This window comes from Aphelocoma coerulescens, chromosome 8, assembly GCF_041296385.1.
Source record: "Aphelocoma coerulescens isolate FSJ_1873_10779 chromosome 8, UR_Acoe_1.0, whole genome shotgun sequence".
In the NCBI taxonomy this organism is placed as follows: domain Eukaryota; kingdom Metazoa; phylum Chordata; class Aves; order Passeriformes; family Corvidae; genus Aphelocoma; species Aphelocoma coerulescens.
Window position 1 is genome coordinate 27562392 of NC_091022.1, and position 17890 is coordinate 27580281.

At 39.5% G+C, this 17890-nt stretch overlaps 1 protein-coding gene across 6 annotated transcripts in view; it reads left to right on the forward strand.

The window, feature by feature from the left end:
* The window catches only part of SHISAL2A (shisa like 2A), a 50604-nt gene that overhangs the window by 6169 nt on the left and 26545 nt on the right, over positions 1–17890 (forward strand). For 4 of the 6 annotated variants that reach the window (XR_011152536.1, XR_011152534.1, XR_011152535.1 and 1 more), the window contains exons 2-4: positions 1863–2002; positions 8205–8283; positions 12365–13192. Coding sequence is in view for 2 of the 6 variants with exons in the window: in XM_069023425.1 (XP_068879526.1) it covers positions 1863–2002; positions 6146–6240 (235 nt within the window). In the remaining 4 variants the exon portion in view is untranslated. Of the gene's footprint in view, positions 1–1862; positions 2003–6145; positions 6417–8204; positions 8284–12364; positions 14220–17890 lie in introns of those variants that run through there. The other 2 variants (XM_069023427.1, XM_069023425.1) reach the window with 2 other exon arrangements.

A 17890-nucleotide genomic window follows, 5' to 3' on the forward strand; every position in this document is an offset into this window, starting at 1 on the left:
GCTGCACACTGGAATTTAAATGGAATCTTACAATAGGGCTGTTTTGTACTGCCATGACAAAAAAGCGCAAATAATTGTTTCTGAAGAATCTTGTTTGTATCACTTGGTTCTATGGCTATTCAGCCTCCTGTGTATTTCTTCTGTTTTGTCTATTTGGGTCATGGTGTTCCAAGTAAAAATGCAAAAATCAAGCCAGAACACAGGTGAGATCTCTGACTGTAGGTCATATTCAGATTCCATAGTAAGCAGAATATTGCTTGCCTGAAAGTTTTGTTTGGGCCAAAAAACAATAAGGAAAAATTTGCTTAATATGTGCATATATGCACAAATACATAAGGGCATCCTATTTGATGAGGATGATAAATACCAGGAAAAATCTTCAGAAGGGTAAAACTCTTCTTTCCAGAACCATTTTGCTGATAACAAATAATTTTAGCTGTGCATGGAGCTAAATGTTGCCCAAACTTCATTACTGAATCAGACCAGTAACTAATGAAAACTGCATGTGAAAGTCATAGTGATATCTGCTGTTCTCATCCTGCTGCTTTTAAGAGTTTCTCCTGTGGACATATCTGTGTGCTGGTGCTGTGGGAGCTTGTAGAAAAGCTTTGCAGTAGCTTGAATGTAAAATTCATAAAAACATCCCAAGGCACTGTTCTTCTCATCTTCCTGCAAGGCCACAGTAGAGTTGACTTCTCCCTGATAGCAGTGATATATAAAGGTATTTTTATGACTAAAGGATGGAGCTTGTAGAATTCAAGACATTCATCTCTCTTCTGACCTTTTGACATCTGTCAAAATTGCAAATATACCAGAGCAGTAATATACGGATTCTCAGTCCTCAGACTCCTCATCTGTGACCAAAAGGCTGCTGTTTAATTTCACCAGAAGTCAGGATCTTTGGCATAGACTGTAGAGTAGAGGACTGGAACACGGAAGGCATTAAATGGCCTGGGAGAGTGTAGGAAATGATAGCTAGACTGTATCATATTGGGTCCTTTATTTCATCATGAGACTTTTATATTAGGAAAGACTTGAAAATAAGGGTTGGAAATCAGGATCTGTATATACGTATACTGCCTCACTGTATGCCTATGGGAGATGTGTAAAGTAGCTTTTATCCTGCAGGAGTAGTACCTTGATAAAATCTACATATAGTACTGTATCTTTGGCCTCCAGAGTAATTAATTCCTGCTTCTTTGATGCCTTTGATATTGTGAGTAAACTTATTCAGCTTTAGTTTTCCTTTTACTGTGACAAAGATCATGGGAGAATTTCTCCAGTCCTGATGGGAGATTTATTGCATTAACACAAAGGCACAACAGTGATCACAGTATTCCACCCTGCTCTGAAGAGCCGCTAACAGAATTCAATAACATGGCTTGCATGTTTTGTATACTATAAAAATGGCATTTCAGACTGAAAATACAGCTTTAATAGTCATGTTGCTTGAGTTTCCTGGAGCTCTAGAATCACCCTCTGTGTGTGCATGTGATATTTTGCTTATCTAGGATTATGTATTGCACTGAAGAACTTTTTGATCTCACTGATGTCAGTTACTGCATGAAGTTATTTCTGATTTTCATAAATATGCTTTAAATCAGACTCGGGAGTAGTATGCAGGAAATGTCACTGAGGGCCAGATATTCAACTACTGTGTAATGACACTGACCCTTCTGAGGGCAGTGAAATAACTGTCGTTTATGCAATTGAAGTATTGAGCTCTAAACCTCTGTTTACAGTAAAATACACAGTTACTCCCATGCCTGAGTACAAATAAACTCCAGACATCATCTTGACCATTGTTTTAATGGATACCCCAGGCTGTTTGTACACTTAATTTCTTTGTTTTTCTCTCTTAGCGTTGGAGCACTCGTGGGCCTGTCAATAGCAGCAGTGGTCCTCTTTGCTTTTATCATCACTGTGTGTGTTCTCTGTTATTTGTTTATCAGCACCAAGCCACGCAGCAAACTGGATACTGGTTTAAGCTTACAGATGGCAGGTAAGACCAGTTGTTATTGATGTGCATTATCACCTGCAGAGGAAAAGCCTTACTCTGTCTTTAAATGGATGTGGAGGGATCCAACAGTGTGTATTTTCTTTCTGACGGGGATGTCAAAATGTAATCAAGCTATCCTGCTGTTTTGCCTGCTCTGTGAAATCTGTACCAAACTCAAAACATTTAGCACAAGCTCAGTGTATTTATTTAGTAGTAGGAAGAGTGTGAAAGTTTGCAATACTGAGTAAAGGTGCAAAAAATAAGCCCCTTTATCAGAAAGAGACTTACTGACTTAGTTGCTCTGGATTTCCTGTCAAGAGTACATAAACATATAGTAGTGATTCATTCTAGGGATAAGAATCTCAGGAGAGATTTTAAGTGTATTTTCTTGTGGCAGAGAAAGGTCATTCTTCTTTTTTGCTTTCTTCCTGGCATAGGATCCAGTCTTTGAAGTCTAAGACTCTTTGTTCCAGTACCAGTAGTCTGTATCTTTGTGCCCAGACTATGTTGGCAAATGCCTGCAGGAATAGTGCATGTAGTCAGCACTAACCCACTCACATGGGAAAACTGCTGCTGCTGCTGCTCCAGTTCACTACATTTGTGAAATCTGACTGCAAGTCTCGTTTACAAGATGGGGTGTGATAAGTTTCACCCTTTGTCTTGGACTTCCTACATATTTAAATGAAGCTCTTCAGCAGTTCAACCAGTAAAGTCATAGGAAATAAAAGGAATGTTGTACTTATTTAGGCATTGAAAGTTCAACAGGTTGAAAAAGGGGAAGAATTCTTGGACAAAAGTCCCCTCAGCTCAAATTTTCTTTTTACTTGTTAGTTTAAAATGCTTCTATACCTGCATGGCAGTAAATGACCAGTGAGTTACTGTAATTATAGCCTATTTTAGAGCAGTAGGCCCCCTCCTGAGTGTCTAGTTAACACAATCCACTTCGTATCAAGCTTCCTGTGTCTAATTTTGTTCTCTGGAGAATGCAGGCTTTGGTTTAAAAGTGGTTCATAGAGCTGTCAGAACTGCAAAGCCTCCATGTGTAGCTGTATGAGATGAGCAAGCTGCTGAAGTCACACATTCAGCAAACTGCTACTAATCTGCAAATTGAAAACTTCACACTTGTCCTGGAGAGAGAGTGGAATTAAGACCTGCTACCTAGAACAACTTAAATAAACTCTTGGGTGGGATGAGCAAAATGCTCTCGTGCTCTTCTACAAGATGGTTGTGTTTTATTATAAACTGGCATTATGTTTTTGAATGTGTTGCTGTTTAACTTCTTCCCTCAGGCTTTCCTGCTATGGCATCAGCTCCTAATCCATTGCCAGGACAGCAGTGCTGTATTTCTCATGCCTTTTATTTTTGTGCCAGACATGTTTTGCACGTGGGGAGCTGGGAAGGAGGCAGGTGCTACTGCACCAATGCTACCAAGCAATTCCATCTTTCCGTACAGACTCGAACCCTGCTGCAAACCCACATCCTGCTTGGGCAGTAAATGTTGTTCCTTGCTTCCTATCATGAGGTGAACAGCATCCCAAGTTCCCCCACTCATGACCCAGCATTCATGTAGGCATTCCAACTCACATTTCCAACCTTACAAGGCTGGGAAGCTGAGGGATCTTTGCTTTTTCCCAGCTATTTCCTGTGTAGTTTGGAGCTTTGCTTGGACAAATTCCTTTGTATTTAAACACAGCTTTGACTTTGCTCTCATCCTGTGTTTTTCACTTTTATTATTCTGTTTCTTTGTCTGTTTCGAATGACAATTATTTCACATCTAAATTCTGATAGCTTTGGCTGTTGGTGAGGTGGGTTGCTGGAAATTGAAAGCCAGTTGCTTTGCCAAGGTTGAGAGATCTTTGGAAATGTTTTAGGATTTCACTGACAAGCCTGAGTGCTTGCCTTCGTCATACTTGGGTTTCTTTTGCGTGGAAGTCATGCAAGGGCTGAGTGTCTGATGAGATGGCTGGTTAGCAGCTTGCATGCCTGGGGAAAATAAAAACAGCCTCTCTCATCATCTTTCAGTTCTTCTGAGAGTTCAGGATAACTGTATATAGGCAATGAAAACAAATTAAAAAATTAAATTAGTTTTTAAATGCTTCAGAAGACTGCAGGCCTGAGGACTGTGAGTTTTAACTGTGAACTCAGTTCAACAAAGCTTTTTCTGAACTAGCACAATTTTGCCTTTAAATGAAGGCTATGGCACACTTCAGGTGCTGTGCAACATCTGTATCCCTGGAGCACTCACACAGCACTCATTTTTGAAAGCAATATTTTTTATTGTATTCAATTTCACCCATAATACATCAGCTCGGTTGGAGTTTTGTATCTCATTAAACATACAATTGATTATTTTATGCCTTTCCTACCTCATATAATAGTAGAAGTTGGTCATTGTTCTGTGGGCTCATCTAAGATCTCCTAAATACAGAAGTGGAATAGTTGAATTTTTACAGAAATAATTTAAAGATCGATGATAAATCTAACAATAAAGTGAATATGAAGCCCTTTATTAAGGTTTCTGATTCTACAAAAGGCATATCAACTGGAATTTGCCTCTGTTTAGCCTTTAACAAATGGTCTTTCATAGCATCAGCATCCAATATTACAGGTTGGGTTTCTGAGTTAGCTAAGGATGTTCTAGCCCTAGCAAAAATTTACATTTTAATCTGAGCACTGAATTTCAGGAGAAATGAGCTCAGTCACTGGCATAGACAAAGAAGAACTACTTAAATGTTCCTGGAGTCAGACATTTCTAGTTGTAGTATCCTAGCGTAGAGTGCAGAGTTGATCCACAGTAGATACAGACAAACAAGAAGATCCTTCATTTCAGTTGCTTGTTAAGCTCTTTCTAAGAGAAAGTATTTTTCATTTAACTCATTGTACATGTTTTTGTTTCTCCCATTTGAGGGCTGGAGAACTGTAACAGTGGTAAAAAAAGGCCTCAAAGAAATCCAAGGCCTGAATATGCAAACATTATATATTTATTCAAGGTGAAAGGGAATTCGGTCATGTGCTTTGTGCTTCTTCTAACAAAAAACTTCTCTTTGTGCCAAAGGTTTATCCCCTTCAAAATGTGGGGAACTAGGAAGTCACAACTGCAAGTGTTTTGTTAAGGCTGAGTGAATAATGCTGGAACATCCCCCTAGTGCTAGAGATAAGGAGGACTGAGCAAATACTGCATAACTGTCAGGATAGGAGTGGTAAACAGTCAGAAAAGGGGAAATCCAGAGGCACATCTTCTTGACTCTGGGAAAGGTGCACATACACTTGCCTTGACCAGGCAGCTGATGGGACAGGAGTGATCATCTTCTGCTGGCCCCTGAGACTGGGCTTTGCCATCAGAGATATAAAAGGTAGAGAGAGACTCTCGACCTTGGTGACCCAAACAGTTTTTAAACACATTTTCTGAGTTGCCCCTGTATTTCTGCCAGGTCTGGAAAGACCTTTGAGATGAGGTGTTCTCTGCCACTGCAGAGCATGAATAGCAAATTACATTTTATGATAGTAACTAATACTTTTCCCTTAAAATTTAGCACAGAAAGCATTCAGAGTCAGACAGCAGGGACCTTTGGGTTGGAGTGTGAAAGAACTGTGGCCTTGTAAATTAATCATAAGTGCTGGGGAAAATGCGCTTTAATAAAAGTTATTAATTCCTTGTTCTTGCAAAGCGGTGACATCATAATATGCAAAAGTTCATGGTTTCATTTCATAATAAGGAAAAACGCAGCTTGAAAAATAGCCAGATGACTTTCCTCTCTCTATTTCTCTCCTTAATTAAAGATTCCTCATGGGGCATGATTCAAATATATGAGATATTCAGGTATTTTGATCAAAAAGCACAAAACTCTCACACATTGTCCTTCTTAGCTCAGTACAGTTATCTGACTGTTGGTTGTGAAAGCAGATAGCTGCTGTGTGAATTCAGATGCACTGCTTGGCTTTTGGAGTGTGCCTTGATAACTTTGCCTTTTAGGTTTAGGAGTAATTTCAACTGCGTGGTGTTCTTGTAGCTGCCTATAAATTTTCCCCAGTTAGGCTAGTTTTATCTTTGTCAGTCATCTACTTCAGATTGCTGTATGGGGAAACATCAGCCAAATGGCCTCAACTGTTTAAAAAAAAAGACTTTTTTTTTTTTTTCCTCTTTAGGAAATGAAGAAAATTTCCATTTTGGAGCTGGGAATTCAAATTTAGTGGAAGAGTACATCACTAGGAATGATTACATTTTGAAATGTCTTTATTGAACTCCTTAGCTTTTAAATTTCCCAGACCTTCTTGTAGCAGTGAGATTTTTGCAGCTCATTAGGAGTCAGGTTTTTTACTACAAATATACCCATAGCTGCTGTAGGCTTCAAAAATAAAGTGTCTTCCTCTGTAACTGTTAAGGATTTTTTTTCCTAATTTTTGGGTTTGTTTTTTATCACAGCTGAAATAACTCAGTTGTTTTCAACTAAGATCTTAGCTCAATATCATTGTACAGATTTTTTTAAATGTCAACCTATCAAATCCCATTTTTGCATTTTTGAAAACAAACTGCAGCTTTTTCAATTCAAACAAAATAAAATAAAATGCAGCTTTCAAAACACCTCAATAACAAATAATTCCCTTTCCCAATCTGCTTTGTTTCAGTTTCTTATTAAATTAAAATACTAGCATTCTCAACTTTTCATCCCTGGGATATAGGGAACCTGTTTTTCAATCCCTTCCCCACACACTTTCTCAGAGAAAAGTACCCTACCCAGTGAAGTTCATCTTTTCTGTACTTTTTGTGTTGGCCCATGCTTGGGAAAGTGGAAAATGAGGTCAAAGACAGTGTTGAGCTAGAGGGTAATGTGAAATACAAGGAGGCCAGGGAGGAAGATTGATGAGCTCCATAAAGAGAATTAGATGACAGGATAAAGCAGGGAGAGGTTTTGGAGCTTGTAGATAAAGGAGAAAACTGCAAGGAGCTGAATGCTCCTGGGAGCATGTGGAAGAGGGATGGGACTGATGGAGTTGAGAGCAGCAGAGCAGGGAGGCAGCAATGCTGGAGGGGATGGAGAAAGTCCTGGGGGCCAGGAAGCAGAGCTGTGGCTGTGGGTGGGCTGGGGAGCAGAAGCCTGGTGCTTGGGCAGAGGGATGGAGAGGGAGCCTGGCAGATGGGGAATCATGTGCAGGGTTGAGATTTAGGGCAGAGAAAAGGGAGGAGAGACTCCAAGTATGACCTGCTGTTCGTGGATATGGGGACTAGCATGGCAAGTATAGTAGCAGAAAATAAGGACTGGAAACAGAATGAGGAAAGTAGGAAGGGAATGAAAGAATGAATATCAGGTAAGAAAGAAAATTAATTAAGTTGAAAGTGTGGTTAGGAAAGTCTTTTCTTCTAGAGCTTTGTTTTCTCAGCTTTCAGCAGGGATCAGTGGAAACTGGCAGAGTATCTCTCTCCTCCCTTCCTGCAGTGATCCACTGCAGGCTGCCTTTGCTTTAGTTACTCTGATCAGTTGGGGAAACTGATTCAAAACTTCCTGCCCTTCTGCTCCAAGCAGGTGTCTGTATCAGTTAGCTGGTGGAATTTTAACTGAATTTTAATGAAGCTGTGCTCTGACAAACAATGTTCAAGTGCTACTAAGCTTTAAAACCAAAGGCTCAAAAGATGGGAGATGACAGAACTAAAAATTTTGTGGGAAACTGGTAAAATGCTTGACTAAAAATATTTTAATGTGTTCCTGTCATCACTTTAATCTTTCTATAAAACGTGGGTAAACTTCTTTGCATCAAAGAAGTATTGTGAGCCTCCACACACACAGAGAGCTTTGGGATCACTGGATGAAGGTGCACTGAAAGCAACAGTGCCTGATTATGTTTGGAGAGGGATGAAAGTTTGAGATTTCTGGTCTATTTTCTTGAATATGGGAATTATTTTATGCAATTTCTTTCAGGAGACTGATTTCCTGCTACGAGTCCAACTTATACCATGGTGCTGCTACCTTAAACTGCTCTTCACTATGGTGTTTATTCCATTTTAACACAAGTAAATTAATAATTGCAGCCTCCCGGAGGCCCAGGAATGCAAAGTGAAATGGTTTTGATCTGTCTCATCCTCTAAAAATTGTAGAAGGTTCCAGGAACTGTGGTTTTTCTAGTGCAGTGGGCATATCTATGTATTACTATTTGCAACTTACGGAAGAATAATGCTGTTAGTTCTTCTAAAAATGCCTTTGTTTTACAGACAGTGAGGCCAGAGGGAGTTCAATATGTTAAAAAACAGAGGCACTGAATGGATTCTACCAATGCTGTGAAGAAAAGAGGTACATGAGAACATTTATTTTCATCTCATTCTGTTGTATTTGTATACTCTCTACTGTGTTTTACATGGATTTTATAAAATGATTCTTTATGTGGGTTTTTAACTTTCTTAAAAGCACTAGCAAACTGTCTCTGATTTGTTTATTCATACACTGCCCTGATGCTGTAGGGATGTATCTGCAGAGACATGGACAGAGTCCTTCCCCAGACAAATCTCTTCTAGATTTACTGGTACATGAATACTCCATCATGGTTATGTGCCAGAGAGGATTACATTCCCCTTATGCTGTTATTGTCCTTTCCCTGAGCTGTCCTGGGTGCACCAGAGCTTACTAAGGAGGCAGACACTGTAACTTACTCAAAAGAGTTTCTTCAGTGATGAATTGCCAGGAAGGCTTCTGTGTGACAAAGGGTGAAAGCAGTGAAGTTTCTGGTGGGCAGTTTAGTCATACATTGCTTCCTGGGGATGCAGGAATGAGTGCCAGGTCAATTCTGATACAAAATTGCAGAGGACTATCTTGCAAGAAACCAGATTTTTATGCTGAAATCATGTGTGAAGGTTGAACTGCCTATGGCACAGACCATGCAAAATAGTGTTTAAAGTGTACCCTGGTACATAGAGATGAGTTGTACTTCAGACTTAAGAGGAATTTATGAATAAAGCAAAGGACTTCAGATGGCATGAAACATGCATTTTACTTTCTGCAAGGGGTGAAAGCTCATGGCTGAACAGCCACAGAATGTGAGAATAGCTGCAGATCAGCAATGTCTGTCACAAGAAAAATAAGTGGTCCTGTTTGCTCAGCAGTTGTTTTCAGATGAGCAGGAAAGTAAATGAGTCAAGAGTTTCCTGTTTCATCTATTTTCTCTTGTACCATTAAAAAAAGCCACCCTGTGCATCCCAAGTGCAAATGCATCTTTCTCAGAGCTCTTTATCAGCTTAACAAGTTGATTTTGGCTCCTTGTCCTTATAAAAATACTGAAATGTAACAAAATTCATTTCAGAACTCCTAACCACCTCCACACATTTTTTTTTTCTGCTGTTGCAAATGAAAAGGCTTGTGGGAGAAAAATGCCATGGGAAGACTAAAACGGATCCTGCAGTCAGAAAGCCGTCTGTAGTGAGAAAATCCAAAAATATCTGAGGCAGGCGCCAAGTTCTGAGATGAGCTGAGGTCTGTGAATGTGGCATTGCTTTCTGAAAGCCATGAGCCTCTTGTTTCCTCATGCTTTTGTTTGCCTGCTTTTCTGTCGTGGTGGAGGAGCTGATGTTTATAGGGTGCTTGCTAATCACTATTGCTTACAGGGAGAGAACTGAGAGGCAGCTGCAAAGGACTTGTGTAGGGTTTGAATGCATGCATTATATAAAGACAAAAAAATTTGGAAGCTTTTTTTGTGGATTAATTACCCAACTCTTTTTGTAGGCAAAATGAGCCTGGCATTGTAGTGGAGACTCAAAGTACTTGAGACCTCATTTGGAGCTAAATGCAGGAAAACTATGACCTTAGCCTGTGAGCCTTTTCACTTCCCAACTCAGAATGGAAAAGCTGGGAACTTCTGTGAAAATGGAAAGGGAGGCAAGGATCTTTTCTGAACTTCAACACAAATATGGCTAAGTGTTGGTAGAAATTCCAGGTCTCTAATAGTTTTTTGTCCCCTGCTTTTCACATGTGTTTGTTGCAGATTTCATACCCACACCTGTCAAGGAGAGCCACTTCACAGTGCAGCATTAAGCCAGAGAGTCCATCAGTGGCTACAAATATCTACTGCTGTGAGAAAGCTACAGGTGCCAATTGGATTTCCTTTAGCAGGCATATTTCCTCTGCCAAACTCACTGAGTTTTAATTAGGAGCAGGACCTCTTACGCCTGGTGTAATTCAGCATACAATTCAAGCTTGTTTGTGTGCTCTTTTCCAGCAAAAGGGCAAACACAGCTCTTAGCTTTTAAAAGGAAAAGGAGAGGAACTAGGCAGCTGGAGGCATTGCTTCTAACTTAGAGTGATAATATATTAAATTATTAAATAGTTGAGCTATGCACAAGAAAAATCTGACACAGATTCAGATCTGAAGACAGATCATGACAAACCAATCTAATTTCTCTCTTTGTCAAGGTAGTTTTGCCTATCAGATGAGTGGGAACAAGTGGCTGTGATTACAAATCTTTATGAAAATGCAGTCAAAGAGAAGTTTTCAGTGACTCATTTTTAAGTGCATTTTTGGAGGGAAGAGGGATGTCTTGGATAGTGTCTGGTACATTATCCCAGATGAGTAGTAAGAGCTTGTGTGAAAGACTAAAGAGCACATGAATAAAATTTGTGAATGACACCACTCTGAGAAGGGTTGCAAGACTCTGGGGCTAAAACTACCTTTCACAATTATCTCAGTGCCCTCGAGAAATGTTCTGAAATAATAAAAAAAAGTGAAATACAAGAAAAATCAAAGTACTGTAGTTGAAAAGGAGAAACCAAATCCTCAAGTAAAACTAAAGAAGAATAGCTGCCTAAATAGTAAAGAAATGCTTCCTAATGTCCGGTCTAAACCTCCCCTGGATGGAGCTTTGAATCATTCCTATGCGTCCTATCACTGGATACCAGGGAGAAGAGATCAGAGAATCACAGAATGGTTTGGGTTGGAAGGGACCTTCAGGATCATCTATTTCCAAGCCTGCCGTCACAGGCAGGGACACTTTCCACTAGACTGGGTTGCTCAGAGCTCCATCCCACCTGGCCTTGAACACTTCCAGCAATGTGGCATCCACAGCTTCTCTGGGCAAGCTGTGCCAGCACCTCACCATTCTCTCCACATTCCCCTCCTCAGGAAGCTGAACAGAGCAGTGAGGTCACCCTGCAGCCTCCTTGTACCTGAACTAGACAATCTCAAAGTCCTTAGCCACTACTTATGGGACACTCTATCCAGCTGTCCTTCCAGCCCTTTCTCCAGCTTTTTTAGTCTCCTCTGGATGCTTTTGAGTACCTTAACATCCTTCTTAAATTGCCGAGCCCAGAACTGCACACTGCATTCACGGTGAGGATGCACCAAGGCTCAGTACAGCAGGATAATCCCCTCTTCTGACTGGCTGGTTTTGGGTGTTTGACACATCCCAGGGTGGGGTTTGCCTCCTCAGTTTGCCATCTGCTGTCAGCCAGATGGCAGTGCTGGTGGAAGGTACAAATCTAAGTTTACATCTGTGTCTCAGGTTTTAATTGAAGTTCATCGGGAATGAGTAACCATCCTCAGAGCCTTCAGCAGAAAATAATTTAGAATCTACAAAAAATATCACTGATAATTCAGATGAGCATCATTCCTCTCAGTGAACCAGTACTGAGGTGATGTTCTTTGCTGGTTAGGATGCTCTTGCTGCTAGTTACCATCTGCCTTGAATCCAAGATTTCATGCTTCAGAACTTCTGTCAGTAGCTGAGTTAGTTGAAATTATCCAGCCAGACTTCAGTGCATGTCCATTTTTTTGCATATCCAGACAAGCATTTGCTTCTAAACCCATCTGTAACAACAGCTGTTGTGCTTTACCTCGGAATCAATCCTGCTTTAATGAGCAGTAGAGCAATTTATTTGTATCAAAATTCCTCAAGTGTAGTTTGGAATATATTCTGGTGTCTTTCAAAGTTAAAGGCACACATCGTGAGTATGTCTATCATTCAAAAGAAATTCAATGCCTGGTTTAATGCAGGTATGAGTGATGCTTTTTCCAGGAGGCACTGCATAGAAATGTTAGATGAATGACTGTCTTTATCTACAAACTCTTTTTTGTTTTGTTTTAGCACCCCTGTGCCTTGGGCCTTTATCACATGCAAGGGGAAATCCTCACTTGCACAATAGAGGAGCAGCAGAAGAGCTACCCATCCACAAACACTCCCAGAGGAGGCACTTAGTGTTTCATAGCTGTAATGATGCCCTTTAGAGGTGCAGTTCTTCACCTGATAAAGGCTAGGAATATAATTAGATACTTGGAAAGAAGTAATGCCAGTGAAATGGATTGAGCTGTGTGGTTTGTTCCGGATTTTTTTGTAGGAAAAAAAATCTTCCCTGTTCAGTCTAATTCTTAACTATTATTGGTATTTTGCAGATACAGAGCTGCATCCTTCATAGAGCCCCCACCAAAACAAGCTGTTGAGAGAGCCAAGTGGCTTCAAAAGATTTCCTAAGCCACAAGGATGGCCTGTGACTGTGAGCCACAAGAACCTGACTCACTCTTCCAGAGGTGTTTTCCTGGCTCTTACAACCACTGTTGATAACCAGAGGCCAATCTGAAGCTATGCCAGGATGTGTTTGTTTATGGTTGCTGTACTGAGAAGTTGTGTGTTTTGATTTGCACATATCAGCTACTGCTGTCAATCATTTTCATGCAAGTTGTTGTCTCTACCCTGTGCAATTCCAGTGAGATAACTCAGTTGTCAAGCAGAGCAGAATTTGGCACACCATGTTGACCAAGCTTTATTTTAAGCTTTCCCCACGTGCCATCTCAGTGTGGTGTCTTCATGTCATGAACATGGTTGTGTTTAGCCAAATGTGACTGTTCAGTGCACAAACCAATGTGAATGCAGTACCTCAATAAAATCTGACATTTGTGTTGTATTTTTCTTAATTTATCATTTCCCCCCACCTTTGTTTCCTCAGAAGATTCTTGTGAATCTTGAAATTATTTTGATGGGAGAATTTTCTAATAAAAGGTGAAGTTAATAATTAAAAGTGAATTTTTGTAGGGAAGTTCAGATTTTAACAGCTGTTTTCAGTGGGAACGGTGTACACTGAAATGAATTGAAATAAACATCCACAATTGTTTTGCAGATTCTTCATCAAAACATGTTGGAATATTTCTTGTGAAGCAAACTAAAATTTTCCAGTAGTATTTCAGTTGGGAGCACTAAATTGTGAAGTGTTGAACTTCCTTCAGGTAATCAAAGAGCTCTAATTGCACATTTTATTTCCCCAGAAGTCTTAAGAACAACCAACACAATCATAACTGTCATATTTGAGTTGTCAGTTCTTTCAAGCTTTCAGTCTTGAAATCATGAGCATTAATGATAATGATTTCTTTTCATCTTGTGAGGGTTCTTTAAGATGAGTGATCAAAAGAATTTCAAAACTCTTTAACCATGCTGTTGATATTAAGGCAGCAGACAGATTATACCTTCCATTTGCAGAAGAGGCCTAAAATATTTACCTACCATGTCAGTTTTGTCTGTGGTTATAATTCAACTTGTTAAGACAAAATCCTTGTCTACTGTTTGGGAGTGACATCTTTTTGTTTGATAGTGATGAAATTTAAACTCTGTAGCTGTCTGGTACTGTGCATCAAAACCCCAAAGTGCTTCTGATCTCATCTGCTCTAGTGTGAAATAATACACCAGTGCCTCCCAATGAAATAGGGAATGTGGTTTATGTTCTTCCAATAGCTTTTTGCATGTAATATCTCACTAAACTGCTATTTGCCACTATGGGCTTTGAGAAAATTGAAACCACATTGGATGCACAAAGGAAATGTTTTTATAACAACAGGACATAAACCTGATCTTCTGGCCTCATAACTTTCTTGATTGGGACTGTCAAAGAGCAGAAGGGAAAAGGATTTATGAGTTTTGCCATCTGGTTTTCTTGGAGGATACCAACCATGAGATACATGTTCTGGAAGCATATGCTTCATTTTGAACCACCAATAAAAGATTTATGGAAGATGAAAAAAAAAGATGGTTTAACTTATTTTAACTTCATACAAATTTGTGTCAGCACTTTTAATTTTTAAATTCTAAAGATACTTAAAAGTAACAAGATGTACTCGATATTTTGAATGTTGCAAGATCAAAATATCTTTGATTTCTGTCTCTTGGGCAATTTCAAAATCTTTGATTCCTCAAATGACAAGGTTATTTTCCCTTCAGATACTGGGCTTTTTATTCATTTTGAGTCTCTTAAGATACCAAAGTAACAGAATAAAAGTAAAAAACAGAATGCAAAAAGAATGTTTCCAGTTCTTTGCCTATGTCCAATGGGTTTTTTTTTGTTTTCTGCCGCTGTGTTTAGAAAAACCCATTTCTTTGCCCTTTTAGCTAGTTGTTTTGTAATTGAAGGTTTCTAAATGTCACCAAAAAGTACCTCCCACACAGGTTTGATTAGGGAATCAGCACACTGCCCAGAACAGCTTTCAAATGTAATGTGCAGTCACAACAAGGGTGACTCCCTGTGCTTAATAGGCATAATAAGCCTTAATGTACCTGTTAGACATAGCCCTAATTTTTGCCCTGGGAACATTTTAAGCTTAAATTGCTTAAATTACCACATAAAGCAAACTCAGGTCTGTTGTGCCATCAGCCGTACAGAAGCTACTAAAACTCACAGGAGCTGCTGTGAGCATTTTTTATTGTTTGAGGAGTTTTTCTAATCATAGGGTCAAGATAAAAATTGTGTTAAATAGGCCTCTCAGACTGTGGGATGTAGTAAGTGTGTTTGTGTCTGTGCCCACACAGACTCCAGCAGAGCAGCATGAGCAGCAGCCCCTGATGGATTTCAGTGTGACCAGGCTGGCTGATTCTGGCTGGCAGTTCTGGGCCTGGCTGCTCCTTCGTTTGGAGTCACACTGGTAGAAGTGGCATCTCACTCCAAAGTGATCTGCTTTTGTCATCCCTACCATTCTCTAGATCCTGCAGTATTAATAACTGCCTGTTCACTTGTGTTACTTAATCTGACTTTGAGTAGAAAATACCTAATCAATGCTGACACACAATCAATCAAGTATGTAATGACTTTCATAATGAATCTCTTCTAAGTATAATTTCTGAAGGCTTTATCCTTCACGATTTTTAAATTAGGGAAGAAAGACCAAAGAAAACTCACAGTTTTACGAATGAAAATAATGCCTGTTTTAATTATTTTCCTAACATGACAAATGCTGGAGATTCTCACAACTGTTACATCTTTCAAGATTTGGAAAAATCGAGGCAGGAAAAGCATAAAGATTCAGATACTTCCCAGGAATAAAAATGAGAAGCTTGACTTCTGTTCTGTTAGCCTGAAGCTCACAGGAATCCTATCTTTGAGTACGAAGTGAGGAATTTAAAAATTTGTCCAATAGATTTAGAAGTGATCTTGTTCTTTTCATAGTCATTTGTTTGGAAGTTTCGGAATTTAAGAAAAAAGTACATATTTTAACAGATACTGAATAGTGAGGTAGAGATCCACTAATAGAGTGGATGAGAGAATTCTGCAATGAACCAGCTTTTGGAGAATCAACTCTGAACCATATGAGGCTATTTCCAGTTCAAAAAAAGAGATCTCTGCTGCTGAGAGAAATTGAAAAAGTGGAAAACCTCATCTGAACAACCACCATGAGGATCTCTCCAAGATCCCAATACCATTTATTTCTGGATCTTTGGAACAGGTGCTGGTTTCTAGTATTCAGTGCGATTATTGCACTTAGCATCCCTTTCCTGTCATTCTGTAGTTCCTGGGTGTTGTCTACAGGTAGAGATAATTGATTCAGATATGTGTGTAGAGTGTGTATAAGATACCTTTGTATGGGAAGAATCTACCCAAGCATCTCTGAAATCCCTAAGTCTATGACCAATATACTGAAATTTAGATTTCACATGTATTATAAACCAGCTACTTGAAAACATTATTTTAGTCCCCTCCATTATTCCTGTGCTTTTTCCAACCCACATCCTTTAGAAAAACTGTTGAAGAGCCTTGCTTTATATGCTGAGAGTACATTTTGATGGCAGTAGCAAAACAGAGTGGTGAAATTGATTAGTGGAAACAGCGTAAGTACAAAGAGATGCATATAAGCACCTTTTTTGCATCTGATGTTTCAGGATACTAAAGCTGAAGAGTATCTTATGAAACCACAGCTTCCCTTTCCCCCAGGTTATAAAGAAGCTGGTGGCAAGAGGGTATTAAGGACCATGATTTTTTTTTCTTTCCTCCATCAGCAGTGCTGAGCATTTTACCAGCTGGGTCATGCAGTGTGACCTATAGATTTTGAGGGAAAATGGGTTGTTCAGGCTTTGGTTGGCTGTGAATGAACTTCTGCAGAGGGCCATGGAGTTGATGGGGCAGCATCCTGGGCCTCCTGAGCCCTCATCCAGGCAAAATCTGTATCTGTTCCAAAAGGGTGTGCAGAAGCAAGAGCCAGGGTTTGTCGCCATAAATAGAGGAGTGTGAGCAGCTGGTTTATGAACATTTTATGTTGTCAATTCTCATGTTTACTATAATCTGGATTTCACAATTAACACCTTGCATTGACCTGGTCCTTTGCCATTATTGCTGCCTTTGTTCTCCCTCTTCTCTCACACAGTGTGTAGCAGGTGGAAACCCTTCAGGTGTTGATGCAGGGTCAAGAGAGTACTGAAGTGGCTCTGCAATGACTTTCATGGGACTGTACTCTATCTGGGAAAACAGAAAAACCTTGTGGAAACAAAGCCTCAGGTCAGATCCATCCCTGCCCAGAGCTGTGACTTACTCCAGGGAGAGAGTTCCTCTTGTTCCTGGTTAATGTCTACTTGTTTCTGCAAACAAACGTAAGGTTGAGGATGTTTCCCTTAATGAATGTACTGAGAAATTGAATCAGAATTTTTGAATCAACCGCAGAAATTTCAGTAAATTGGATCTGCTTTTTTTACAGTGCTGAATCAAAATGTCAAAGCAGCACAACTCAGTTATAGGAGAGGAAATAAAACAACATGCTGAATATCAGCAAGTTATTTCAAATTGCCAATGCCATAACTACCTGTGGGAAATGAGAACAAACAAGGCCAAGATTCAGCCATGGGAAAATTGGCTCAAAGCAACTTGTTTGCAAAGTTTCAAAACTCAGTTTTGCACCTCATCTGAGCTTTATAGACTGGCTGCACCCTTCAGCTACTGGTTTTGCTCAAGAGATGTTTTAGCTGCAAAGAAGTGAGGCAAAGTAGTGGAAGAATCAGTATTTGTGCATTTTTTAAAAATGTAAAGGAATTTGTTGTTCTTTCAGTCCAATGTTGGTTTTCATTTTGTCATTTTAAAAAAAGATCCCAAAATCCTTTCTCCAGAGGAGAAAATAATGCAGCTGGGGAATTTTTCTTTGCATTTTTAAGCAGAGAGGATTCCTTATTTTAATGATGTTGAGAGACATGGTGCAGTGAATTCAATGTCACATGAGATTGTATCTGTTTTATATGGCATGAAAAACCAGAAATTACAAGTGAAACATGGCTTTATTCATGATGAAGGCAACAAATTCAGTATCTCTCCACAGCTAACAGGTAACTCCAAGAAATAGATTATGTACTCATGCAATACATGTTTTTTTAAAAATAATAACAGTTTGAGCTACAGTTAGGAAAGCTAGTGCTGAAGTTGTTGGCTCTAATGACTAAGTGTACAGATCACCTCTGAGTAATACGTTTCTTCTAAGGTACAAGTTATTACAGCCTTAATTTGTGAACATTTTGTATTTTTTATTTTCTCCATTGCCACAGGAAGGCAGGAGCTGGGAAAACAAAGGTCATGAGGACTGGTTAAATCTTTTGGATAAAAAAATTGTGAAGTGGTAACTTGTCCTGCAGGTCCTCCCCTCTGCCGCTGAGGATGAACATACTGAGCTTGAGCCCAAGCTGCT